We start from the raw sequence: 27,802 nt of genomic DNA, 5'->3' as shown, positions 1-27,802 counted from the left end.
ATCATTATGAGCTGAAGAACCCTAACCATATTGAATCGATATAAATAAGATTATGGAGGAAATTAATTCAAATGACATGTTAGCTAGGCACTTAAAGCTGGGTGAATGTTATCTCAGATGACTAAATTCCAATCTTGAGTATTACCGGTTTGGAGTGCATCTGCACGTCTTATTCCAATCCTGATTATTACCGGTTTGGAGTACATCTGCAAATCATACTCCAGTTTTGAGTATTACCGGTTTCGTGTGCATCCACGCATGTCTGACACTAAAAGACTTAATCAGTTAAACTTAAAAGAAAGTTTGTTGTCTTAGTGATGACAGAATATTAATTCTATTAATATAACACAATATTGTGTCACATTCAGCATAATAGTCAGTGAGTCTATTTTTGAACGCGACGTTGAACATCAATCTTTCAAATGAAATCAAATCAAGGAAAAATTCCCATACACTTTTAATCAGCATACCTGTGACAACTCATGGCACTTGTATGTAATATTGTATAGAACAGAAGACGTGTGGAACTGGAGGACTGGTAATGTGAACAGGAAGTTAACCATGGTTAGTTCACGCAGAATGGACGGTAGTGTTCCGAAGCCTTCAGTACACTACATCCTTCATAAAATACTCTGCTTTAGTTGTATTTTGTCAGTCAATGTCAAATGAGTTTACATCTTTGTGTCTATGGCACTCGAGATACGTTCCACATCAGAGTTACCCATGAATGAACCACATCAGAACTACGCATGAACGTGCCACATCAGAATTACCCATGAACATGCCACATCAGAATTACCCATGAACATGCCACATCAGAACTACGCATGAACGTGCCACATCAGAGTTACCCTTGGACGTGCCACATCAGAATTTTCCATGGACATGCCACATCAGAACTACGCATGAACGTGCCACATCAGAGTTACCCTTGGACGTGCCACATCAGAATTTTCCATGGACATGCCACATTAGAATTACCCAAGAACGTGACACATAAGAATTACGCGTGGACGTGCCACACCAGAATTACCCATGGACGTGCCTGATCCGAATAACGCACGAATGTGCCACATCAGAATTACCCATGGACGTGCCACATCAGGATTAGTCACGCGCGTCCAGTTTCTGTTGAACTCCGCACCTAATGATATACTTGTCATTCCAAATTAAGGGTGTCTTCTGACGGATATATCGCCACGATATGGCTGAAATATTGCCGATGTGGCGTTAAGCCATAATCATTCATTCTGACGGATATACAGCGAACTTTAAACACCAACAAATGAGACTAAATGGAAAACGTCACATGGGGAAAATTTAGTTTATTTTTCAAAGCAAAATATGGTATTCACTTCCTGGAAGAGGTAATCTTGGGTTTTCAGTCAGTTCTGAAAATTTAAAGGTATTTTGTGAATGTTAATAGCAGAACGACTCTTCAGAGATACACGATAGTTCGGTATAGGAGAGCGATATTTTACATTTCAGCACAAACGGAAAAAAACATAATAAATGCCCAAGGATTCATTTGAGTTAATTAAATATACGTTATATATTTTTCACAAATAAACAGTGGCTTTCCGGAAATTACAGGTCATTTGCGATGGTTTACTCCGGCACTCCGCTTTCTTGTACGTAAAAAAAAAAACTATGGCATACTTGAAATTGTAGTGAATACGGCCTAAACGACAAACTAACACAAAAAGATGTCATCAATACATACACATCCGCAGTCTGTTCCACACACATCACATATAGAGGCCCCCTCGAGCACATGGGACAGGTAGAATACCGTCTTTTGGTTGTCTACAAAGCACAAGTTTGAGGAATGTTTGCGTCATTACAAATGAAAATCGTTATTTCTGCATCTTTCCGACTACAATTTACATTCACGTTTACTGGCGTTAGCACATTAAATGTAATTGCCAAATATACTGAAATTCTTCAATGAATGACATGTTTGCCACGTGGGATAACTTCTGGCACCGACCAATATCCATGCTCGATTACAAGTTACATTACAAACCGTCACCATTAAGCAGTAGAAGTTACCGGGTTCATAGTAATCGTAGATCCTCACGGCTGCCGGTTTACTTTTCGCCACAATCGCTGTTCTGTCCGCTCTGACCGTCATGCACGTGGGCCTGGTCGAGATCTGATTGGATAAACCATGGCATGTGACATACATGGTTGACAGGTTCAAATGGGTTCAAATGTTGATGCTTTACAAGGTTAGCTACAAGCTTCACAAAAACTTTCCTGAAATCATAAAAAAAATGCTTTAGCATTGGTTATATCTGATTCCCAATACGAGTATACAGTACCTCGTCAAAGTAGAGGAGGAGCTTTTTGTCTGAGGTTTCTATCCTTTTCAGACCATCCGCCAGGGTGATGTTGTCTCTGTCAATCTGGAAGCCTGTTGGGATGCCAATTTCCTCCACTGCCATCCCACTAGAACCTTCCTGTAACCAACTAATCAAAAAAAGGATGAATTTAGGACTGCAGTCAATGGTGCAGGTTCGCTTTTTGTACTATTTCTGTGTCTATACTTTATAACTGTCGCCTTAAAAATCGTGAGTTAACTTGACCGCACATTCTTAAAGACATCACTCGTGACTTATATATACGATATTCCTATCTGCTCAAATGCGTGAAAAGTATAGAATAATATCAATTTGAACACAAGTTAATTTTACACTTACTGAGCGCATGTCTGGATGGTGACAGAGTGCATGGTTTCGTGTAAAAGCTTAACCTGTACGTCAAACGACGGCTCCGTCTCGTCCTGCTCCACGTGGTAGTCTACAGACACCTACGCGTACATATACAACAGCCAACGGGTTCGCAATTAGTCTTCTATCTAATGATTGATTTTGAAATTAATACACCAGTTATTTACTTTTTAAAAATTATCCATTTATTGATGTATACTATAAGGATTCCACTTTTCCTTTTCTATTATCTTCTATTATCACTGTAGACTAATTATAATCATTCAAGGTTTTTAGTTCTGCCTTCCAAAGAAAGGTATTCCCATTTCATTTATAGTTTCCTGTTCATATGTTGTACTTCATCCTTGTTGATGCTAGAAACTTTTCCCAGACTTTGTCGTCACCACTTGATGGGTAGACAAATCCTTCTCAAAAAATAAAACCACCATCTTGATATTTTCTGAAAATGAGGGACATATCAAAATAAAGGTATCTTACCTGAACCAATGCCATTCCACTTCCTGACGCTCTGACACTCACGTGATCACTTACGTTGTTCATCTGTTTGACATACAACAGAAAGTTGACTTGTAAATCATTTTAGTAAAACAGCGGTGTGCTGATTTTTTTATTGAACTAAAGACAACGCATTTCTTACCTGAACTATCTGGAACATCATAGAGTTTTCCCGCTGAATCCAGAAGCTGTGTTCAATGACGTCATCAGAAATCTTTACTGTAGTGTCAACGTTAGGAGAGAAAATCTTCTCTGCGAATTCGGACAGAGCCTGCAGAGCCACAACTGTGTCCTTTTATCAAGAACAAAAATGGAAAGTTTATTTTACATCGTTTTAAGTTTTATCGCCTAATAATTGTCTATATGCTCACGCCCCATTTCATCTTCGTCTATATTTTTCAGATTTTCACGGATCAGATACTTAAGATATCTTTTCTTAAAGGTTTTCGCTGCAGGGTACTGTGAAGTTACTTCAAACTAAAATATCTGCTAGGAGAACTATATAATACGTACGACATACGTAACACACATTCATAAGAATAACTATTTAAATCCCTTTCCCACCTTCAAATCTTTATATATATTAATTTCGGTAACCTGAGTGGAAGAGAATCCACCATGGGCATTCCTTTGTGAAGTGATCCATTTTAGGATGTCCAACCCGGCTACCAGATCCCTCTTCTCGGCGTAGGAAAGTAGTCCGTAAGCAGTGGTTTCAATGGCAATAGCGGGAGATTGTCTTGATGGAGCTCTCCAGAACTTCCTATTGTTTGTTGCTTTGCTGGGTACCGGACCTTCCCAATGTTTGGTGCCATCTTAAATTACACAAAGATTCAAAATGCAAATGTTTCCTCGGTGTTGTCTTCATCAAGGATAACCAATGCATTATAATTTAACCATTATCCTGCGCATAACAAGGGGAAATTTTCTGTATCGTTTAATACAGTTAACAGAAAGCCATTTAAACATAGATGCCAATAGTCAACGTCTTAAAATAATACTTTTTTTTATTCGCCTTTGTATAAATCAGTCAAATAAAAATCTACCGGAAAAATTGAGCTGACGTCAATAAACATCGGAAAGCATTTTACCGTTCACCGATTTAGCTTCATCTTAGATTATTTCATATCAAGAAACAAAATATCAAAACAGACACCAAATAATGTAAACAAATTAATCAAATGTGGGTTGGTGTGGCTCTACAAATTGGCTGAAGTGAGGTACGAACCTTTAACCACAGCTTCATGGTTTAACATCATAAGTGCGGACTGGGCTCTGGAACTCTTGGCTAACATCAGAGCGTAGGTAGTGATGGCCATGGTATAGTCGTCAGATATATGGTTTACCACATTCTCCAGGTATTCTCTGCTCTTGGCCGCAGCAACGCTGATCTTGTTCTCAACGGTCTAGGGGAGATATACAGCTAAAATAGATACTCTCTGCTCTTGGCCGTGACAGCGCTGATCCTGGCCTCAACAGTCTAGGGGAGGTATACAGGTAAACTAGACAGGTACACACTGCTCTTGGCCGTGGCAGCGCTGGTCTTGGTCTCAACAGTCTAGGGGAGGTATACAGGTAAACTAGACAGGTACACCCTGCTCTTGGCCGTGTCATGGCTCATCTGGCCCCATCAATCAAGGGAAGATATACAAGTAAACTGGGAGGGTGAATCTCTAACATAGTTTTTTTTTATGTTTGTATCCGTGGATAAATTACTGGACTAAGCATCCTCGGCGCCAAGTCCCACGGCAATGTTTTAGTGTAATTGTATATTAAATGTGGTCACACCACAGCGTTCTTAGTAATTATAGGCCAGTGACGTCTAATAAACTGCAACTAACATCACTGCATATTTGTCTGCTTAATCTATCCAGCCAGAAGGCACGGACGTTGCTACTTCCTGAACATAAACACAAACTGTTGACATAACATTGCTACTGAGGTAAACTGACAAAAGGCCGGATTTCACCGGCAGTAGGTACCAACTATCACTGCCCTGGTTTTCTTATGTATTTCTTATATTTCTAATTCGTATACAATTTTTATTGTCAAAAAAACCGATCAGCTGGTAACGCAGGACATATCTTTTTGTGAGGTAAGGAACACAGCTTCTCTACCTCTACCCATTAACCGGATCGCCGATATATAGGTACAGGCCCCGGTTTGTCCCTACAGATAATGTACTTAAACTGTTCAGATTACAGTTTGTTCCTACAGATGCGGGACTTACACTGTCCAGATCACAGTTTGTCTTGATAGATCCTGTACTTTCACAGTCCAGATCACAGTTTGTCCCTATACATCCTTTACTTACACTGTCCAGATCACAGTTTGTCCCTATAGATCCTGTACTTACACTGTCCAGATCACAGTTTGTCCCTATAGATCCCGTACTTACACCGTCCAGATCATAGTTTGTTCCTACAGATCCGGGACTTACACTGTCCAGATCACAATTTGTCCCTATAGATCCCGTACTTACAATGTCCAGATCACAATTTGTCCCTATATATCCTGTACTTACACTGTCCAGATCACAATTTGTCCCTATAGATCCCGTACTTACAATGTCCAGATCACAATTTGTCCTTATATATCCTGTACTTACACAGTCCAGATCACACTTTGTCCCTATCGATCCTGTACTTACACTGTACAGATCACAGTTTGTCCCTGTAGAGCCTGTACTTACACTTTATCCCTATAGACCCTCTACTTACACTGTCCAGATCACTGTTCTCAAGCAGAGAGATGAGGACAAATGAGGTCAAAGCCACGCCAGAAGCCGAACCTCCCTGGTAACAAGATAAACTCACTATGTGAGTAATTCTCAGTCTTACTACACTGCAATAAAAATGACACCACAAGCAATCCTGTTAAAGTCTAAATCCCTAATCCCTAAAACTGCTAAAACTCGAAGCACGAATAATCTAAACAAGTGCAAGAGATTTCACTACCTAATATTCAAAAGTTAATTGCTTGAAAGTATACTTAGAATAAACTTGGTAACTTTAGTGTAGACAAGAGATTCTTTTTTCCCCAGGTAAAACTGTTATTGATATTTAAATTAGACTTACGTTCGGTGAATTATATTTAATACATTTGTGAAACAGGGGTCTCTCAACAAAGCAAGGTTTAATATAAAGGAGCAGAGAATTTGAAGACTTTGGAAAATTGTATCTAAACACATGCTACTTATATTTTACTATTTCTTTAACCGAGATAAGTGCAGTTAATTGTCCTGTCTATAAGGTTGTCTGTATCTAGTCTGTGGCTTGTCTGTATCTTGTCTGTATTTTGTCTTTATCTTGTCTGTATCTTGTGTATATCTTGTCTATATTTTATCTGTATCTTGTCCATATCTTGTCTGTATCTTGTCTGTGTCTTGCTTGTATCTTGTCTGTATTTCGTCTATATCTTATCTGTATCTTGTCAATATCTTTTTTGCCTTCACATCATTATACCAAACTAAGGCATCTAAAGCCAAAAACATGTAAGTGCACTTTTTTGAAAAAGATATAATAAATAAATTTTAGATACAGTTTTGTATGCCTGCCTTATGATGTTGACTGTATACTTTGTTTTGTTCATCTTTCCGCCTCAATTTAAAGCTTCAATAATAACACGTGACTTTTGGTTGTAAAACAAATTGTGATAGAGGCGTCGTAAAATTAAACATTGTGGTCGTTCTGAATGGTATGTAATTCGGATTTGAATTCCAGGGTTAACACATGAGCAACTGGGTCACGTTACAAATGTTTGATGATCTGTCTCTAGGAACGAATCATAAACAGTTTTACGCATGATCATTGTACACCTCCTAACCGCACACTTTGCAGCTGCAAATCTTTTAACTGCACAGCCGTTTAACTGCATAGCGACACACTTTGTATCCTAAACCATTGTGCAAGCGCGTTCACCTGCATGTTCTTGTGTATGATCCTGCCCGGCTCTGGGAACGAGCCGTCTGACTTCTGATGGCTCAGAATCCACGTGATGGCTTTGACAAGAGTCGCGTCGTCCACAAAGATAAACGGTTTAGCTTGATGGAAAGATTTGATCACGAATGCCGTTAGCCTGTGAACAGACAGAGTATTAATTCTAAACGTCAGGACAAATGTGCCAAGACGACATTCGGAATATGTTAGTACAATACAGGAGAGAAATTAAAGAGCAAATGATATTACTGATGTCGCTTAGAAAACTTCAGGAAATTAAGGAATTTGGATAGACATGCCAAATTAGGTATGTATCACTGACTACGTAACGTGTGTGGGATGGTCAGTTTGATGGAATTTGGATAGACATGCCAAATTAGGTATGTATCACTGACTACGTAACGTGTGTGGGATGGTCAGTTTGATGGAATTTGGATAGACATGCCAAATTAAGTATGTATCAGTGACTACGTAACGTGTATGGGATGGTCAGTTTGATGGAATTTGGATAGACATGCTAGCTGGGTATGTATCAGTGACTAAGGTAACCTGTATGGGATGATCAGTTTGATGGAATTTGGATACGCATGCTGGCTGGGTATGTATCAGTGACTAAGGTTTCGTGTATGGGATGGTCAGTTTGATGGAATTTGGATAGACACGCCATCTGGGTATATATCAGCGACTAAGGTATCGTGTATGGGATGGTTAATTTGATGGAATTTGGATATACATGCCATCTGGGTATGTATCAGTGACTGAGGTAACGTGTATGGGAAGGTCAGTTTGATGGAATTTGGATAGACACGCCATCTGGGTATGTATCAGTGACTACGTAATGTGTATGGGATGGTTAGTTTGATGGAATTTGGATAGACACGCCATCTGGGTATGTATCAATGACTAAGGCAACCTGCATGGTCAGTTTGATGGAATTTGGATAGACACGCCAAATTAGGTATGTATCAGTGACTACGTAACGTTTATGGGATGGTCAGTTTGATGGAATTTGGACAGACATGCCATCGGGGTATGTATCAGTGACTAAGGTATCGTGAATGGAATAGTCAGTTTGATGGAATTTGGATAGACATGCTAGCTGGGTATGTCTTAGCGACTAAGGTAACCTGCACGACATGGTCAGTTTGATGGAGTTTGGATACGCATGCTGGCTGGGTATGTATCAGTGACTAAGGTATCGTGTGTGGGATGGTCAGTTTGATGGAATTTGGATAGACATGCCATCTGGGTATGTATCAGCGACTAAGGTATCGTGTATGGGATGGTCAGTTTGATGGAATTTGGATAGACATGCTAGCTGGGTATGTCTTAGCGACTAAGGTAACCTGTATGGGATGGTCAGTTTGATGGAATTTGGATACGCATGCTGGCTGGGTATGTATCAGTGACTAAGGTAACCTGTATGGGATGGTCAGTTTGATGGAATTTGGATAGACATGCCATCTGGGTATGCATCAGTGACTAAGGTAACATGCATGGGATAGTCAGTTTGATGGAATTTGGATACGCATGCTGGTTGGGTATGTATCAGTTACTAAGGTATCGTGTATGGGATGGTCAGTTTGATGGAATTTGGATAGACACTCCATCTGGGTATGTATCGGCGACTAAGGTATCGTGTATGGGATGGTCAGTTTGATGGAATTTGGATAGACATGCCATCTGGGTATGTATCAGGGACTAAGGTAACCTGTATGAGATGGTCAGTTTGATGGAATTTGGATAGACACGCCATCTGGGTATGTATCAGTGACTACGTAACGTGTATGGGATGGTCAGTTTGATGGAGCTTGGATAGACACGCCATTTGGGTATGTATCAGTGACTAAGGTAACCTGTATGGGATGGTCAGTTTGATGGAATTTGGATACGCATGCTGGTTGGGTATGTATCAGTGACTAAGGTATCGTGTATGGGATGGTTAGTTTGATGGAATTTGGATAGACACGCCATCTGGGTATGTATCAGCGACTAAGGTATCGTGTATGGGATGGTTAGTTTGATGGAATTTGGACAGACAGGCCATCTGGGTATGTATCAGTGACTAAGGTATCGTGAATGGAATAGTCATTTTGATGGAATTTGGATAGACATGCTAGCTGGGTATGTCTTAGCGACTAAGGTAACCTGCATGACATGGTCAGTTTATCAAGTAAATGAGTGTACTGACCACATGCTTCCTGACCTGTCCCGGTCACCAAAAGCACTGAAGGATCCATCCTTATGCTGATAGGTTAGTTCCCGCTGATACCCTGACAGGTAGAAGGATACCATAACAATTTTGTTTACAGTAATATAATAAATTAGTTTTATCATTAAACAAGTAATATTTTACCAAAATATTTTGTCAATCTCATATGCAATTTGTCTTCGTGTACTTTATTGTGATTTAATAAAGTATAGTTCACTAAAACACACTTTAGCTGTCACAGTTCTGCTTGTAGTGTAGAGATTTCTGACACTGGTAACATAAATGCATTATACCTTTTTCAAGTAAACCTAGCGCCTTCTGTCTGAGTGCGCCCGTCAACTGCTGCGTGGAGGACAAGTACTTAGAGACAAAGATGTCGGGAGCGAATTTCAACATGGTCTGTTCTCCACAGCCGGTGGGCATCATCAGCAAACGGTCCAAACCATGAATTGTTGGTCCCATCAGATTACCTATCGACCAGCAAACGCAATGAAATACCCCCAGGTTACCTAATCTTCCAATACTGTAGGAGTCAACAGCTCTTCTCTTGCGTATTCGCCGGGATATAGCTCTAACAAAGGGTATGTAAAACGCTAGGGTTTTATTTCTTAATACCAAGCGTATGATCTGGTGTTTTCAGCTTTATCTTGAGGCGAAAAATGGTTTTAAACCAGTTTTCTATAGCACCAGGGGTCATTCAGTAAGTTCATCGATGACGTCATGTCCGACCATTGGAGGAAAATATGCTTAATATAGAGGGGTTATTAAGAAGTATAAAGTATTCCTCCAAAACGAAATCTTTTTTCTCATTTTTTTTATCCTATCTTTCTCCATTTCCCTTACAACCACATGGTCGTTGTTCTGTACTACCTTTTCATGTATCCTTTGAGCCATCATTGGTTTTATTGCATTTGTGCGAGTAATTCCTGATGACCTTTCCCAGAAGTGACGCGCAAACATTGTACATCATTTAACTGAATTTAACGTTTATTCACCATTAGTAAATATATATATAATTACATATCTCGTAAATGGCGGGAATGATGTCCGAGGGACTTGTTCTATCCCTGACTCATTATTATCAAATAATAATAATAATACATGCCTGGCGAGAAGCGAGAATTATTGAACAATTGTATTAACAAAAAACAAATTTACTTGGGAAAAACTCACATAGGAATGTAACATTACAAAAACCTAAGTTAACTGCACAATTGTGTGAATAATATTTTGTGTGACACCTTCTGTCTCGTAGATTGTATGACTAATGTGGATCAAATATTGCAAATTAAAAAATCTTTTAACCTGGATTTGAATAAAGATGTATATTGATTACTTTGAGGTTTGGAGGAAGCCTACTCCACTCCCTTGGGGCTGATGATCTGATGAAATGTGTGGATAGATTTGAAGTTAGAAATGGTACATGGAGATTGAAAGAATAGGATCTGGTTGGGTAATTGTGGACGTCAGATTGTCTTTTGAACAGCTGTTCACCTGTTCAGTGTATTTGTGCAAGTGGGAGGATTTTGAGGTTCTTAAATATTTCAGTCGCATGATTCAGTCTTTGTGAGAAAGTGATGAGGCGGAAGATGCGTTCTGAAGAATTACTAAGGGATGGAGATAACTCATGTATGTGTTACTCCATAAAACATTTGCATAGGAAAGATAAGGGAATATCAGAGAGTAGTACAAAATAAGCAGTGTTTGTTTGTTGACATTTGCTCGAATGTGTTTGATGATGCCAATATTTCTGGATACCTTCTTACCAATAAAGTTAATGTGAGATGTCCAGCCTTGAATTAAAATAAACTCCCAAGAACTTGTGTTCTTTAAGGCTGGCTATTTCAACGCCATGCAAATATAACTGTGGCGGAAGTGCCTTTTTGGATACATTTATGTGCATGCATGTTGTTTTGTTTTGTTTTACTAATATTAAGGGACAAGCGGTTAGCTGTCAGCCAATCGGAAATTTTATGCAACTTTACAGACATAGTGGATACAGCCTCGGCGCTTGTAGGCGCATAAGTGCAGACGCTTGTATCATCATCAAATAATGTCAAATCCAGGATATCTGATGATGCTGTGATGTCATTAATGTACAATAAAAATACTATAGGACCGAGAATGGAGCCCTGGGGAAGACCACAGTTTACTTAACGGTCCAAGCCTGGAGCTGATGACTTTAAACTGTCTACAGTGGTTTCAAGAAGACCAGGCGAGACGGGAGAAAATTGAAAGTTTTCTTCAGGCTCACCTAGAAAATCTCAAAAAATTTAGGGCTTGGGGGTATCTTAGCATCAAGACTGGAAACCATAGTCGAAAAAAGTCATTAAATCTATTGGAAATGGCACTTTTGTCTGAAACAAATAACCCATCGATATTAAAACATTTAGGCATATTCTTGCATTTACCACGTCCCATTAGATCATTCCATACTTTCCAAGTTCCTTTTATATTGTGATTTTGGTCGTTTAGTTTGTTTTTTTGTTTTTTTTTTTTCCCAAGTAATCCTTTTGCGAAAAATGGATCAAGTTGTTCAGTTTGTTCCCGTACGTCCTATATTTGACGCGAGTCGGTATATCAGTAGATTTCAAACACGTGCGATAAAGTTTGTTCTTCTCTAATACAGACTGTAAAATACCTCGTGTGACCCAAGGTTTGCGAGTATGTTTCGATGGGCTGTCTATGGTCACAACTGGAAAGCATGTGTCGTGTGTTATGGATAATTTCACAGTAAAACAGGATAAAGCCTCATTAACACTATCTGATGATAGAACGTCATGCCAGTTTATATTTTGAACATTTTCTCTAAACAGATTGACTTGTTCTGGAGTCTTTTTTCGAAAAGAGTAAGTTGATGTTTCTTTCGAAAACGCATTAGTCGAAAAGATATTGAATATAGGGAAATGGTCAGATATATCTGCTAAAAATATACCGGAGAAATTGTGTTGAGCATGCAAGTTTGTGAAGATGTTATCTATACAGGTAGCGAGTAGGTTTTGTAATGGAAGGAAAAAGGTAAATGGCTATCACATATGAATGTCTATATTGAAGTCACCCAAGATAATACATTTTTTGTTTGCGGGTATATTACGAAGGGCTTAGTTTTTCATTAAAAAGACACACGTTTTTGTCTGAAAAAAAAACTGATGGAAGACTGTTGGAATTTACAAATTGCCTGCCCAGTTCCAGGCTTGAACCCGCCCCTCGTCTGTCTTAGCCATGCACGCGTGTAAGTCCAGTTATAACCAACATGTAGTTGGTATAGATTTGTGCATGCAGTAAATCAGGAAATCAGTTGAAGACTACGAGTCAAAGAATTAACAATCGTTAGTCGTTTCTTCAAAATCTTGACATCTTAATAACAGCGAAAATTATCTTTGAAACAATGATTTACGATCGGCGCAAAGGAAACAATCGAAGGACAGAAAAGAAATGACAAATAGCTTGTTTCAGGGTTCAGAGGCGTACCTACAGCTGAGACCCTGATGTGCTGAGACCCGTACACAGTGCTGGGTGGGAAGGAGATGGGGACGGCCGTGGAAAATGACGAGTTGTGGGTGAGATCTACCAGTACGGCGTGGTTGTACTCTCGGGGGACACCTTCTGGCTGGAAACGAAAGTGATGCATCATGTCAATGGAATCAGGAGCAATAGCGACAACTTCGTTTTCAGGATAGAAGACGCCAGTGTGTAAGCACATATGGTATTTACAGCCGTATATAGATGTATATGGAATTGTAGGCAAAGAGTCAAACAAGTATTTCTCAAAGAAAATGACACCGCCTCTTTTCCAGAACGCACATAAACGTGCATAGATATGTTGAGTATTTGATAAACCAACCTGGACCAGGAGTGTCCTCTGGACAGCATCGGCAGCCATTGTGGACTGAGCTCTGATTGTGATCTCTATCTGACCCAGGACAGCGGGTATGATGGGGAAAAACACAGCCTTGGCATCACCCGCCTTTATCTGTAGCACAGAAATGAAAGAGATAACTGATGCCCATCTGCGGCTACCGGTTGCTATGGATTTATATGGTCGAATATGATGCCAGGTACTAAACATATGAACATCTTCAAAGCTTTCATCTAACAAGCTATTAGCAGAACATATAAATTTACTAATATTAGTTTTAGATTTAAAAAACACTGATGCGGGTAGGATAATAGACGAATGTTGAGAAATCTACAGATATCACAATATTTAAACACCGCAAATATCCCATCCATCGGTGCAAGACAGTTGTATATTGGGATTTTGCTTCGCGCTGAGTACGACATGAATCACAATCTGGTATTCTGCGCACGTTTACAAGCCGGTATTCTGTACTTACGTGTATGGTATGAGTCTGAGGAGCAGAAATTACCATCATATTTCCAGTCTGATCTTTGACCAGGTTCCGGTAGGAGGCAGATTTCTCTAGAGTAACCACAACCTACAGAATAGGCAAACACAGAAAGACGGATAGACAGACAATAACTCTCGGCAGCAGATTATCCTTATTTGGCCATAATAACACCACTTAATTTTACAGCTTATAGTGCTACCGGCCCGGATAGCACAGTTGGTAGAGCGTCTGTTTCGGGAGTGGTAGATCCAGGGTCAATCCTGGGTCGAGTCACACCTAAGACTTTAAAAGAGAAAGTGGTAATTTCCTCGCTGGGCGTTCAGCATGAAGGGTAAAGTGCAAAAAAACTGGTTGACCCGTATCAGTATAATGGCTCAGACCTCGGCTGATTGATTGGCTTCCCCGACCAGGCATAGAAGCCAAGAGACACTACTTTTCACCTTTCACTACTTCGCTACCTGAACCTTCTAATACGAGGGAACGAGGCAGCGAAGTAGCGAGCCACAAGGAGGGTGCAAAGGAGAGGTGCTGTCCTACACTGATATATGCAGTATGGCGAATACAAGTCAATGTGATACGCCTGAACTGTGCCCATAAACCTGTCGGAAGTAGAATATTCCGGTCTAAGAGCAGAATAATATGGCTGCATGCTTGTTGACTTTTGTTTGTTTTGAAAAGGAATATTCTGCTGTAACAAATATACATGTAAAGGGAGTTAATTGCATTACTGTTCATAGAACCTCGTGGGAGATTTGGGCAAAAACAATGTAGGTTTCAACTTACAATCAATCCGATTATCACATTAAATCCTTACATGAGCCCCAATGTCATGGCCGAAGTGTGTGATTATCCACTTGGAACGTCCATTCAGTTTTTGAGTGACATAATGTTGGGCTAGAGGCTTGGATTCCACATTTTTTTTACCGGCAGAAATGCTTTCCTTATATAGCAGATAACTACATACGGGTGAATTATCGATTTCTGGGAAGACTTGTGTTTTAAAATCTGTTTTATTTTGTTGATTCAGCTCAGAGGTACGTGTAGGTTGTGATACAGCTGTGATGCAGCTGTGATACTGTTGTGATACCGTTGTGATACCGTTGTGATACAGTTGTCTTTTTATTCATATTATTCTTCAGGTTCACGGTTTTGGTGTTTCGTTTGGTTTATAAAGTATACAGGTAAATCAGCAATAAAAGGTGATCGGTTTAATCTCGTCAAAACGTCACCTGCATGTCTGTTGTCATGTAGTTGAACACCATGGCCTCCAAAGCGACTTGTTCCCCCCGAACAACCGAATACGGCAGATTCATGCTGACGAAGAAAGGTCGGAAAGCCTGCAGCTGTTGACAAAAGTAAAAAGGCATTCTGCTATATATGACAATTTGAAATGAGCTATGACGCATACTGAAAAACAAGAGCACTTCGCAAAAACTGCGACATGCCCCAAAAAGGCGAGAACTTCCGTGTCGTCGTCTTGCACCTAAATCCATATAGACGGCAATACATGGCTAAACCCTTCTAGAAGGTAATACAAGGCTCATGTTTAAAGATTCGATGCTCGCCCACGGGTCCGCAGACAGTCAGATAGACAGGGGCTGTTAGGACTGCTTATCGCTGATACAAACGGAAGGAAAAATCAAACCTATTTGTAAATGGCGTGTCAGTAGCTCAAATATGCATATACATCGCATTTGTGATTGAAATGTACTAAGTATATATTTCTGACGAAGATTACAATAGAATCAGTCTTGATGATTTGTGTACCTTGGCCGTCGTTGGAGACACACCCAATCCGCTGTTAGCGTTAACGGCGAATGCACTAGCCACCCAGGATGTGATCGTGTCTGGTACAGTTGTACTGATCACCGAGGATCCGTTTGATCTATGAGTGCGACGATAAAAACACACAATAAAACACTGACGTAATCATTCACTTGTTCACTTTGCCCGTAACTGTGATATTACTTCACAAACCCAATAACGAAACCAACCACCATGAATAAAGAAACTCTAGGTCTCAACATCAACCCAGAAGACTCTCACAAGACAATCTGGTCATCTGAGCTTAGTTTATATTATGCGATATCCTCAGTCCAGTCAGTCAGGTAATCGATTACTCGATCCATTCATCCATAAATTAATCAAATCACTAATCAATATATTGACCAGGAAATCAATCCACCTAACAAGGGAGTAAAGAACCTAATATGCGGTTGGTATAAAGTCACAAACACCTGGTTAATACAACCACCGTATGCCTGCATACACGAACCCCTGCTTGTTGACAACAACAGTCACTTGGACACATTCAAAACAGGGTAGTGAAAGCAAACACCGCCTGGCTACAACCACCGTCTCTTGGTTTTACCAACCACAGACGGGTTATTCACGGCGCTGTTCACTCACCCAATAGTTTGACTGGTCCACAACCAAGTTTCCGGGAACACTTTGCGGACTCTTCCCACATCCTGAAGCTTGTCCTGGGCAGGTGGCTTGACATCGGGCTTAGTCTGTGGTATGCTGGGTTTGCTAATGATATGGCTCACACCTCCACCAAACAAATGGTGGAAGTGAGGTAGGTGGAAATCTAAAAAAAATTAAGGATTCATATTGTAAAATAGCATACGCTAGTTGTGAACAACAATTTCCATTCAATTGGAAATATTACACGTTTTCTATAAAGCAGTTTACCGAAAAAATATAAAGTTGATCAAAAAAAATATGAGACTGATTGAAGGTAGAAGGCCCCATTTCGTTCTGAGATAAATACATGGTTGGTGTATTACGCCATGCCTAACGAAAGCTTGTATGAGTCGAAAGTCTAATACACTTACATACTGGTTTCTTGTAATGGTAAACTGTGGCGTCTGTCATGATAATCACCCCGGCATTCTGAAAGATTACCACTGATATCATCGAGCTGTCATCAGTATTGTATGGTTCCATTGTCAGTTCAAATCAAACAGAATATCACTATATTTTAGACGGAAAAACGGCCAAAAGGATAATTATAACAAGTATCTACCAAATCCGGTGCATGTACGGTGCTTTGCTGACATGATATAATCTTCTTCACGGTAAATGGCTTACGTACTTTTTGCTTTTGGGTTTTGTATATTGTCTGGTATCATGTAGTTATGTTTGCTTGACTTATTTATTAATTTATTTACTTGAGTGATCCTTAACGGCAAGTTCAAGAATTTTTCACTTCTACGATAACGGTCAAATTTACCTTATGTTACTCACCTGGAATACTTGATTAGCGTCGGTTCCGTCAAAGTACACCGGGTAATGCGGCCACCAAAGCATCCTTTTCCCACGGAGAGCGATGTGAGGCCAGAAATGGAAGAATGGCGGGCGATGCTTGGAGACGTCAATGGTATCAAATGTCTGGAGTTCATCGTTAACCTGCATGAGGTCAGAAAACAGCATGCAAACAGCTCATAACAAAGAAAAGAAAAATAAACAATTGCTTTGTTGATAAAAATATTAAACAGGGAATTCATCTTTATCACCTTGATGTTCTTAAAAGTTTTAACCGGTATACTGCCACCGGCTAGAAAAATTATGACTTATGTTTGAGCTCTCATGAAATCCTCCCATTTCAGACAACTGAACAGCATAGTTATTATCACGTCAGAACAGACTGACCTGCCCTTCTGTGATATCATTTCCGGACTTGAGCAGAAGAACACTTTGATCAACTGCCAGGATGGACACTTGAGAATCTGGATCAGCTGTCACATGCAAGTCCACGTGATCTCCGGGTTGAGCTTTTGGGGTGTTGAAATTCACCGATACCTGGAATGTAACTTCAGTAGCTATAACAATAAGTAGAAACTTGCTTTGCTACAATGGTTTCTGATACGTCCTTTCGCAAGGGTTTCGTTGAAATTCAAAGTAAGTTTAACTTCGAATATCTTCTGTGCCCTTCGAACCTACAGGAATAGTGAATGGTTCCCACAGTAGCTTATCAAACTTTAGATGAAGCCAATAACTCTTAAAACCATTTACCTTATTTTGGAAAATACCGTCGACGTTAAACGAGATACTGTCCGTGATGATTTCTCCGTCATCTCTAACGTAATACACTATAATTCGGGCCGTCGGTGCCATATCGGATGTGACGGGCAGACTGAAGGTTTTGGTCAGCTGACCAGAAGCGTCGACTTTCCCAGCTGATACAATCGATCCTCTGGAGAGAACCTAGAAACAAAAACCAGGGCGTAAATTGTTACAAGAACACCGAAGTTCAGACCAAGTTTGTCATTGTATTTAAAGGGACAGTGATAACTTTATCGAGAGAGAGGAGCAATGTAGATGTTTTTATATTGCTCAATGATTTGTTATTTACTTAACTGACAATATTTTCCAAAAACCAAAAAGACATCCTCTCGTGGAAATATAAAGTGGCGTATTGGTGGCGATAAACCTGTGATGTTAACATTGTGCACAGAAATAGAATAGGAGACTGGAGAATCATGCATTCTCTTTACCTGGTATATTACTGATGTCATCGGATTTGTAGACTTCAGATCAAAATTGGCTTCATCGCCCGCCTGGACAGAAGAAAAGTTCAGGAAAATAAGCGAGTGAATGATTGTGGCTTAACGTCGCATTTACATCCACATGAAAATATTCGACAGATAGGAGTGAAGATGTCGACTTCCTGGTAGAGAAAATATGAAAACAAAAGCTTCTTTCAAAATATGTAAGATACATATATTTATGTACCCAATATGACACATATTGTATTGCATGTGTTCCGAGAATTTATATCCTCAATGTCAAGTCTGTTTAGCCTTTACCTGCAGCTTGTCTGACTTCAGAATGATCTGCATATAACTGTTGCTTGGAGAATGCATGCGGTCGATGTTCAGTGTGACGTCATCTGCATCCGGGTACTTAGCCTGAGAATACAGAAAAGTGAAGCGATTGCAGTGCATTTCTTACGAATAGCGCTTTTCTGTTCAAATAGATAAACCACGGAGAAGCGAATTATATATCCCAGCTTTTCGATACATTCCTACTTAATATGACTTGTAAACATCGATGGCCACTGTTTGGGAAAATGGTATTTGTTCACTTAATTATTTTATTTGTATTAACACGCTAATCTTTTACAGAACAGTTATTATGTTCATTAATTTAAGTGCAGTGCAGTTTAAATTTCAATGCTTTATAAACTGTCAATTTTTTTACAGTGGTAACATAGATCGGTTGTTATTCCAAGAGAAGAGTTGGCATACCTTGATGGCTATTTTGGTGGTGTAATTGTCTGTGGGTATATCTATCTCGATAGGCACCAGACCATTTTCTGGCACTGTGAAAGTCTGGGTTTGAAGACTGTGAGTAGAGAACACTGGGTAATGGAAAATGGAAACGGTGTTAGGTTTCTCATTGGTCACCACAGCGGAAGTGGTAACCGAGCTTCTCGGTCCGACGATAGGGCGACCATCTTGCTGAGATACTCTGAGCTGCAATTATAGAAAAAAATTTTGTTGACCGTAGGTTAATGAGACTCTGTATTACGTGTTCACGTACATATGATAGTGTGACGTTTGTTTCTTCGTAATTGTGCTCTGATATTGAGCAAAGTGGAAAATTCAAATATTTTTAGCATCTTATTCTGATAAGACGCCATTAATTCTAAACCATCAACAATGGCATAATTCGCCAGTAATGTGTAGACTACATAGTTTGGACCCAAACTACCATTACCACAGGTTCTTGCTACTTCATGGGTTATGAGTGGCCAGATACCAACTTTTGGTGGTTGTCGCTGCTTCATGGGCTATGCGTGGCCAGATACCAACTTCCGGTGGTTGTCTCTGCCTCATGGGTTATGAGTGGTCAGATACCAAATACCGCCGGTTGTCTCTGCATCATGGGTTATGAGTGGTCAGATACCAACTACCGCTGGTTGTCGCGGCTTCATGAGTTATGAGTACCCTGATACCAATTACCGCTGGTTGTTGCTACTCCATGGGTTATGCTTGGCCAGATACCAACCGCCTCTGGTTGGTGCTACTCCATGGGTTATAAGTAACCACATGCCAACTGCCGCTGGTTGTTGCTTCTCTATGGGTTATGCTTGGCCAGATACCAACTGCCTCTGGTTGGTGCTACTCCATGGGTTATAAGTAACCACATGCCAACTGCCGCTGGTTGTTGCTTCTCCATGGGTTATAAGTAATCACATACCATTTACCGTTGGGGGTTCTAATGTATCACTACTACTCTTCTGTGGACAGGGCACGTGAATAGGCTAGTTCGGCTGACGGTAATTCCGTGTGAACATCACAACTAGGGAGCAGTGGATCAGTTAATCCAGTAAGACTACATATATTAGAACATATTCCTATATCCAACTGAGTTTATTCAGACAGATCTAGATAACAGTTACTACATCAACTCAGCGTCAGATCACATCGACGAAACGATATACATGTAGTACACCCATCCTCACTGAGCAAACATAATGGAACATAATCCCCCAAGGACTTATGTTAGCAAAGTTATCTCCCGGTGACTTACGTTAGCAAAGTTATCCCCCTGCTGACTTGTATTAGCAAAGTTATCTCCCATTGACTAACGTCAGCAAAGTTATCTCCCATTGATCTACGTTAGCAAAGTTATCTCCTATTGACTTATTTTAGCAAAGTTGTCTCCCACGGACTTATGCTAAAAAGTTTTCTCCTACTGCCTTATGCTAACAAAGTTATCTGCTACTCACTTAGGTGAGCAAAGTTATATCCCAATGACTTGCGTCAGCAATGTTATCTTCCTCCTACATATGTTAGCAAAGATTATTGACTTACGTAGGCGGTGTATTTCAGGCCTGGTTTGAAGTTTTTGGGATTGGAGCTGCTAAAATCCAGCTTGGTGGCGTGTTGGTGATACGTCACGGAGGAGGAGCCGTTAAGGGTGACGCCCGTCAGCGTCTCTGTGACATTCGCCTCGGCTACAACCACAGCCCCATCCAGAGTGTTTGGGGTGAGCGACGTCAACTGCGAAAAGGCTACAGTAAAAGCCTTCTCACCTTCTTCCAGCTGAAGAGACATCAGAGGACATTCTTTGTTAAATGTCCATTTAAAAATGCAAGCTTTACGAAATACATGAACTTGTGATGGGCCGAGGCAAGAGAAAGAAGCACTCAACCAGAATCTAAAAACAAATTTAAAATTTCTTGCGCATTTGTTTCCAATATCGAGGTTCAACTGCAATGTAAAGTTAAGAAACATATCGCATTAAGCTGAAACACGGAAAAAGAAAGATTAAACACAAAAAGTCTCGTACATAACATGATTTCAATGTCTCAACAGACTTTTGCTTGAAAAAAGTTTTATAATTACCTGTAGCGTCTGGGTAATTGTGTTTAAGCCAGCTTTAGAGTTTTTGAATTTCAGGCTGATATTAGCTGTCCCTTTGACTGGTTTGCCGTAGGTATACCTACAGGGATGACAAAGAGCAGAAAGAGATTCCATCCTACCAAAGCAGCTTAGACAACGTAATAATTTGTGTCTGATCACACATAACTCGGTAGTGAAATTAGATATTTTATTATTATTAGATATTTTATCTTGAAAATATTTATGATATTTTTATGACAAAGAAATTGAATCGAAATTTTGGTTGTTGTTGTGAAGTTTACAACTCAACATATTTTTTCTCAACACAAGTGTTTTTGGTAGATCTCATATACAGAAAAAATGCACGCTATTTATTAATTATATGAGCCAATATTTTACATTGAGTTTTGAGTAAAAACACTGCCCCGGAAATCCAAGAAATGCACTATTACGTAGCGAGTAACTCACATGGCTTTCACAGTTCCTGACAATCGCTTGTCTCTGGTCAAAGCATAGGAAGGTAACTTGACGGTTACTTCAAACTTCGGTAAAACTGAGGTAAATGAGATGGAGTAGGTTTTCAGATATTAACCTGTGGTAAAATGGCCTACTACAAAAACTGATACCATTGACAGCCGCCCCACCCAGTCGAGTGCAGCTGTATATCAACTGGGAATACTGCATGACATTGTCTGTTCATTTTAAAACAATCCAAAATGTTCGTCCCTCATTAGCGCTGCAAACCCGTTCGTCCCTCATTAGCTCTGCAAAATTGCAGGATATGAACAGTATTTTATCTGGACTTGAATGTTAATTACGAGTTGCAGAGACGGAAAAGTTTGAGTTGCTCAACTATCTACCTGTTAATTCCTAATCATGTATAAACACTTTCAAGTGTTTCGTCAAATTTAATCCTATATATTTCATCTTTACCAGGACAAGAACTGGGGTAGATGTCCACAAAAATGTCTTTGGAACAGTTTGATGAAATCCAGGTGAGTTTAGTTTCTTGTGTGGGTTCGCGAGCACCTACATAGCCTGGACACGTCATGTTTTATAAAATCATATATTTATACACTTTACCAGTGTATGCTGCAAACTGAAATACAATGTTATGTGTGCAAGGTTTGTGCATCGTCTCCTAAACATTAGCTAATCCTGAGCGAAGGATTACATTTCTGGGTATTTGTATTATTTCTTTTATATCTGTGTCTAGCAAGCATGATAACATCCACACACTTTCCAGTTTACAGACAACCTTATACCATAGCGGATGCTTTCCACAAGTGAGACAGTTGATGAAAGACGAGGGAGAGCTTTTATCATCCCTTTGTCGGAAGCTGAGAAAGCTGAGCAAATATCGTTATAAAAGGATAGTTTACTCTAAGAAAGGTACTTTGTTAAAGTGGGGCAATTCCGTAATCATTGTTTGTGTATTTACCGTACTCATCCACTGTGAAAACTTTCTCCTCTGTCTGGCCCTGGAAAAAGCAATGACGAAAAGACTTATCACTAAATTCTGTTATAAAACAACACGTTTTAGCTTATTTTGAAATCGATCACTCGATAACACGTTCTCCACTGATGGAGGTAACACTGATGGGATGATGTTCCGATGTTATGCAATGTTCATCGCTCGATAACGCGTTCTCGATGTCCAGGTATGTCAGTTACCTTTTCTTTGGCCATGAACGTCGATTTGTAGGTCTGTAACTAAGTAGGGTTTTACCTGGACAGTGACTTTGATCTTCCAGTCGCCCAGGACAGGCTGTTCAGACAGAGCCAGTTTGTTTTCCACCACACCTTTAGTGTCTTTCACATTCATCCATTGCTTGATCTTGTTACCTTTGGGGTCCTGCAACATACATGTGTTATCAGGTAAATAACAGTACACGGTAATACTTACATCTTACATTTAGGTTACTCGTACTTAAATGACAAATCCCAGAAAGCCAAAGAGATTAATAGCACTACTGATCGACTGCTTCGAACCCAGGACACTTGTATCAAACTGCCTACGAACTAATTCTTCCTTTAATACTTACTGTCTGTGTTTAACCACCCAGATGAAATCACTTACGAGGGAAAATATGACAGTGATCACATTTACATTGTAAAACAATGTTTAGCTACGTGATGTGGGTATATAAAGTTTACTCACAAAGATTTCAATGTCCAGGGAACCGGTGTAAGGCCGGAGATCCGGGTGTACGGCTAAGGCCCGGAATTGTACTGACAAATACAGGAAAGGTATTACTATACAGTCCTATACATTATAGTTTTGTTAGGAATTGTTAAGACACTTTGCTCCAAAGGATGTAACAATGTTTAGACTTTAATTAGTTCAGCTTTATTGTGATATAAAGCAGGCGAATTTGCAATAATTTGAGTTTAGAAACTTTTATCTTGATTAATAAACACATTATTTATTTTGATTGGTTGTTTACAAACTTCCACGGGATCAGAATCTGTATACTCAGGTCCTGACACTAACGGTTTTTTTTCTTCATTATGTTTTTCATTATGGGACAAGAAGTATACAGGCATAATCTGCTGGCCGACCCGTGCGTACCTGTCTGTGATGGTTTATAGACGGCCTTATCTGTCTGTACAAACACAGACAGACTCTTCTGCTTGTAGCTGATGGCCGCCTGGCTGTTGAAGCTTGCACCTCCCGACCCTTGTACGGTCACCTTGTAATGGCCGACAGAAAGACCTTGAGGAATCTGTAAGTCGTGTTCAAACATAGAAATATTTATCCATCAGACATGGTTCATTTAACAAACAAATCAGCCAGGAATGACTTTCTACATGTCATACACGATGCAGACACGTCAAAATTAAAACATTCCAGTCCTACGTGACAGTGGTGTGTCTTGGTATGTAAGCCGGATTCACACCACACGGGGCATGTTTCGCTGAAAATAAGTTTTCACTGTTCATGGAAATGTGGTTGGGTATAAGATATACATTGTTCATTTTCTCTTTAATTACGTACATGTACATGCTGTTGTGTTTCCGAACTTAATATCACGAAATCTTTCTCAAGGAAAGGGGTATTTCGCTTAGAATCGATAATGAAATTTTGCCAAAAATATGCAGAATACCCATTATGTAGGAAACATCATACAAATACAGGCTGCCGGGTGCACTCTTCTCCACGTTGTTAGCAAAAGATCTATTGGAAAATAAAAGATTGGGAGAAAGATGTTCTTCAGTTTCTCTAAAAACCTCCAATGGACAATACTTGTGGATACTAAACATTGACCGATCAATGAGATTTGACAGCTCAAATGAAGTGTAAACACACATCCACAGGGGACTTCTCAACTCTTTATAATACCATCCCTCATCATTTATTTACCTTATTTATTTATTTATTTATTTATTTATTTATTTTATTGCAGCTTTGTGCCTAACTCAAAAAACATTTCACTTAAATTTTGGTAGGAAATTCAGCAGAGCCTGGGGGAAACTCACGACCATCCGCAGCATTCCTCTACATCACTTAATTCAGTGCCTCGGTAAACTGATTGATTTGGTTTCATAATTGTCAGAACACACAAGTCAGTATCAGGTTACTATTCTTGGAGTTTTGCACGGTTTGTAGAACTACTCAAATTTATGATCAATTTGTGTATTTGTGAAATGTGGCAGCGCGATTTATCCACAGCACAGGTATCACACTGGAATCTAAGTACGCTGCTCTGTATGTATACGACTGAAGGCAGAATATGTGATCAACTTCATGAAATTCCGCTCATTTACAATCACCACACCTTATATGGACAATCTTCTGGTTGTACATAATCTCTAAATACACGAAGCAGTGAAGGAAGTGTATCCCAGTTCACTGGACAAACTACACTGAAAAAACAAATGAAAAATCAACGTGCTTAGTGTTTAATCGTAACATACTTAAAATGCTTATCCCACAACTGATGATAAAAGTGCCTAATGTTTAATTGTAACATACTTAAACATGTTTATCCAGCAAATGATAATAAGACCGCCTTATAATGTTGATCATGTACACTGAAAACTTTAAATTACTCCGTTTAAGCAATAAACCCATCCAATTTACTACATTAATGATTGCATTTATGCAATAAATGTAAGTACAGTGTGTTTGTAAAATACTCCATGTATTTATAAAATAAATCCATGTATTTATGAGACAAACACGTGTATTTAATAAAATAAACTCACCTTAAGTAAACATGTTAAACGTTACCAATTATACCGTAACAGTGTACCCATTCCGTAGATAGCACGTTTTATATGGATTTGTATATTTATAAAAACGACCATTGCCTCCTCTCGCGTCGATTATATGACAAGAGAGATGGCTTTAATTTCGATATTGTTCCATTTATGGATGGCAAAACCCAGCATATGGGATATAAATGACTCGCCCAGTTGCATATGCTAGACAGTGTACTTAGCTCGACGATTTCAATAAAAGGTCATATCGCTTTGCTGGAACTTTTTACTAGATTTTACTATCAAGGGCTTCTATTCAAAGTTTAGTAAACTTTGCCAAAAATACCAGGCACTAATTACTAAAGTAGATTAACTGAAACTCAAATATTAGCCCAACATACCTCCAGTTTGATGTTTAACGGCTCCCCCTTGCGGACAATGGCCGAACTATGAGCTACCGTGGAGTTGCCGTTGTCTGATGTCACTTTAGCCTCGATGTGGACATCGCCTGACGCATGCAGAACGTTGACACTGACGTTAAGTGGTAGACCAGGGCGTATGACCTTCGGAACCAAAACCACATAAGTGCTGAAATAAAGTTTACATAAGTAAGGTGGTTTTCGGCTAAATATACTGTACAATGTTCGTAGCATTTACACCAAGTGTCAGTCGCTTCACTGCAAGAGTACGGAATACCTGATTGTCCTGGACCATGTGGAGTGTTCGTGTATTTCCAGTGTAATTCCGCTCGATTTGGGAGAGAGGTTCCCATTCTCATACACTCATCGACAGGCGTATATTGATGATCTGCTAGTTTTAAAGAATTCATTTAAACCAAAAGCTGTGAAAGCTGACTCCACAGGCTCTCCAGGTGGTAAATCAGTACCTATATTTGTTCAAAGACGAAAACGATCTCTTCTATCGCAGACTGTACGACAAGAGGGATAGTTTCATTGCATATCACAATATATCAAAGGGTCCTGTATAAGGCGTATACATATCTGGTCTTGCAGCATTATTGCATTCTAACACATAGAATGCCTCTGAATCTGCCTGAAACCAAAGGAACTTCGTATGCATTTGGCTGAAGCTCTAGGGAATCCAGTGTGTTTGCATCTGGCTGAAGCCAAAGGAACTGTGTATGTATATTACCTCACTAAAACTACTAACACTACCAGGAATGCCTTTGCATCTGTCTAAAGCCAAGGGACTGTGGATGTATATTATCTGGCTAATACTATCAGGAATGCCTTTGCATCTGGCTGAAACCAAAGGAACTGTGTTTGTATATTATCTGGCTCAAACTAACAGGAATGCCTCTGCATTGGCTGAAGCCAAGCTGTCCATGCAACTGGCTGAAGCCAAAGGAGCTGCCCCTGCATCTGGCTGAAGCCAGCTAATTGTGAATGTATATTCCTAAAACTAAATTGTTCGATTGTGAATGTCTATTGCCACAACTGAAGGGACTGCATATATATATATATATATATATATATATATATATATATATATATATATATATATATATATATATATATATATATATATATATATATATATATTGCTAAAACTAAAGGAATTGTGGGGCCTCCGTAGCTGTGGCCAGCGCGGCACGATGACCCAGGAGCCTCTCACCAATGCGGTCTACGTGAGTTCAAGTCCAGCTCATGCTGGCTTCTTCTCCGGTCGAACGTTGAAAGATCTGTCAGCAACCTGCGGATGGCCGTGGTTTCCTCCCACCATAATGCTGGCCGCTGTCGTATAAGTGAAAAATTCTTGATTACAGCGTAAAACACATCTGAAATAAATTAAATGAACTAATTTAGGAATTGTATATGTATATTACTAAAACTAAAGGAATTGTATATGAATCTGTCTGAAGCCAAACTAATTGTATATGAATCTGCCTGAAGCCAAAGGGATTGTACAAGAATCTACTTGAAGCTAAAGTATTGCTTATGTTCAACACTCTGGCTGAAGCTGAGTGGGGCGAGAACACATCTGTTCCTTTGTGTATGCATGTTGGTTTGAGCTCTCATTCGAGGCTCTTTTACTAGAAAACGACATGTAATTTAACAACCCCAACTAAGTAGTTTACCATGTCACCATGCGACTGTGATGCCTTCACATCTTGTAAATGTTCTAAGGGACCTGTGATCCTTCCACATACTGTAAATACTCCAACGGACCTGTGATGCCTTCACATAATGCAAATATTCCAAGGAACCTATGATGCTTTCACATGTTGTAAATGTTCCAAGGGATCTATGATGCCGTCAAATATTGTAAATGTTCTAAGGGACCTGTGATGCTTTCACACGTTGAAAATGTTCCAAGGAACCTACATGTAGGCTTTCATAAAGGAAGAGTTTTTTTCATAAAAAAAGCACTAAGAACGTATCTTAAAAGGGTTTCGTATACCCATTCGTGTTACATACAGCAATCCGGAAACTTACTTTTTGGCTACAGCACACGAGATGACGCCCAGCAGGAAGCACAGTGTGCAGGCGGCCAT

General features: G+C 39.6%; 1 protein-coding gene across 1 annotated transcript; it reads right to left on the bottom strand.

Moving 5' to 3' along the window:
• Positions 1-1,308: 1,308 nt before the first annotated feature.
• On the bottom strand, positions 1,309-27,802 carry LOC135473703 (CD109 antigen-like). Its single transcript, XM_064753569.1, has 35 exons — positions 27,744-27,802; positions 25,689-25,875; positions 23,657-23,810; positions 23,246-23,316; positions 22,814-22,939; positions 22,526-22,565; positions 21,553-21,637; positions 21,088-21,184; positions 20,554-20,784; positions 18,982-19,209; positions 18,541-18,642; positions 18,229-18,291; positions 17,747-17,938; positions 17,384-17,533; positions 16,979-17,140; positions 16,567-16,624; positions 16,139-16,319; positions 15,497-15,614; positions 14,959-15,072; positions 13,715-13,816; positions 13,222-13,350; positions 12,849-12,987; positions 9,671-9,847; positions 9,357-9,438; positions 7,148-7,304; positions 5,948-6,022; positions 4,456-4,633; positions 3,825-4,042; positions 3,370-3,519; positions 3,210-3,272; positions 2,703-2,812; positions 2,325-2,472; positions 2,053-2,155; positions 1,724-1,806; positions 1,309-1,391 (listed from the first exon to the last, which is right to left on the bottom strand). The coding sequence occupies exons 1-35, from the start codon at positions 27,800-27,802 to the stop codon at positions 1,386-1,388; spliced, it is 4,338 nt and encodes a 1,445-aa protein (XP_064609639.1). The 3' UTR covers positions 1,309-1,385.

Source organism: Liolophura sinensis, chromosome 8, assembly GCF_032854445.1.
Source record: "Liolophura sinensis isolate JHLJ2023 chromosome 8, CUHK_Ljap_v2, whole genome shotgun sequence".
Taxonomy (NCBI): domain Eukaryota; kingdom Metazoa; phylum Mollusca; class Polyplacophora; order Chitonida; family Chitonidae; genus Liolophura; species Liolophura sinensis.
Note: the sequence above shows the minus strand (reverse complement) of the source record. Positions and strands in the feature narration are given on the sequence as shown.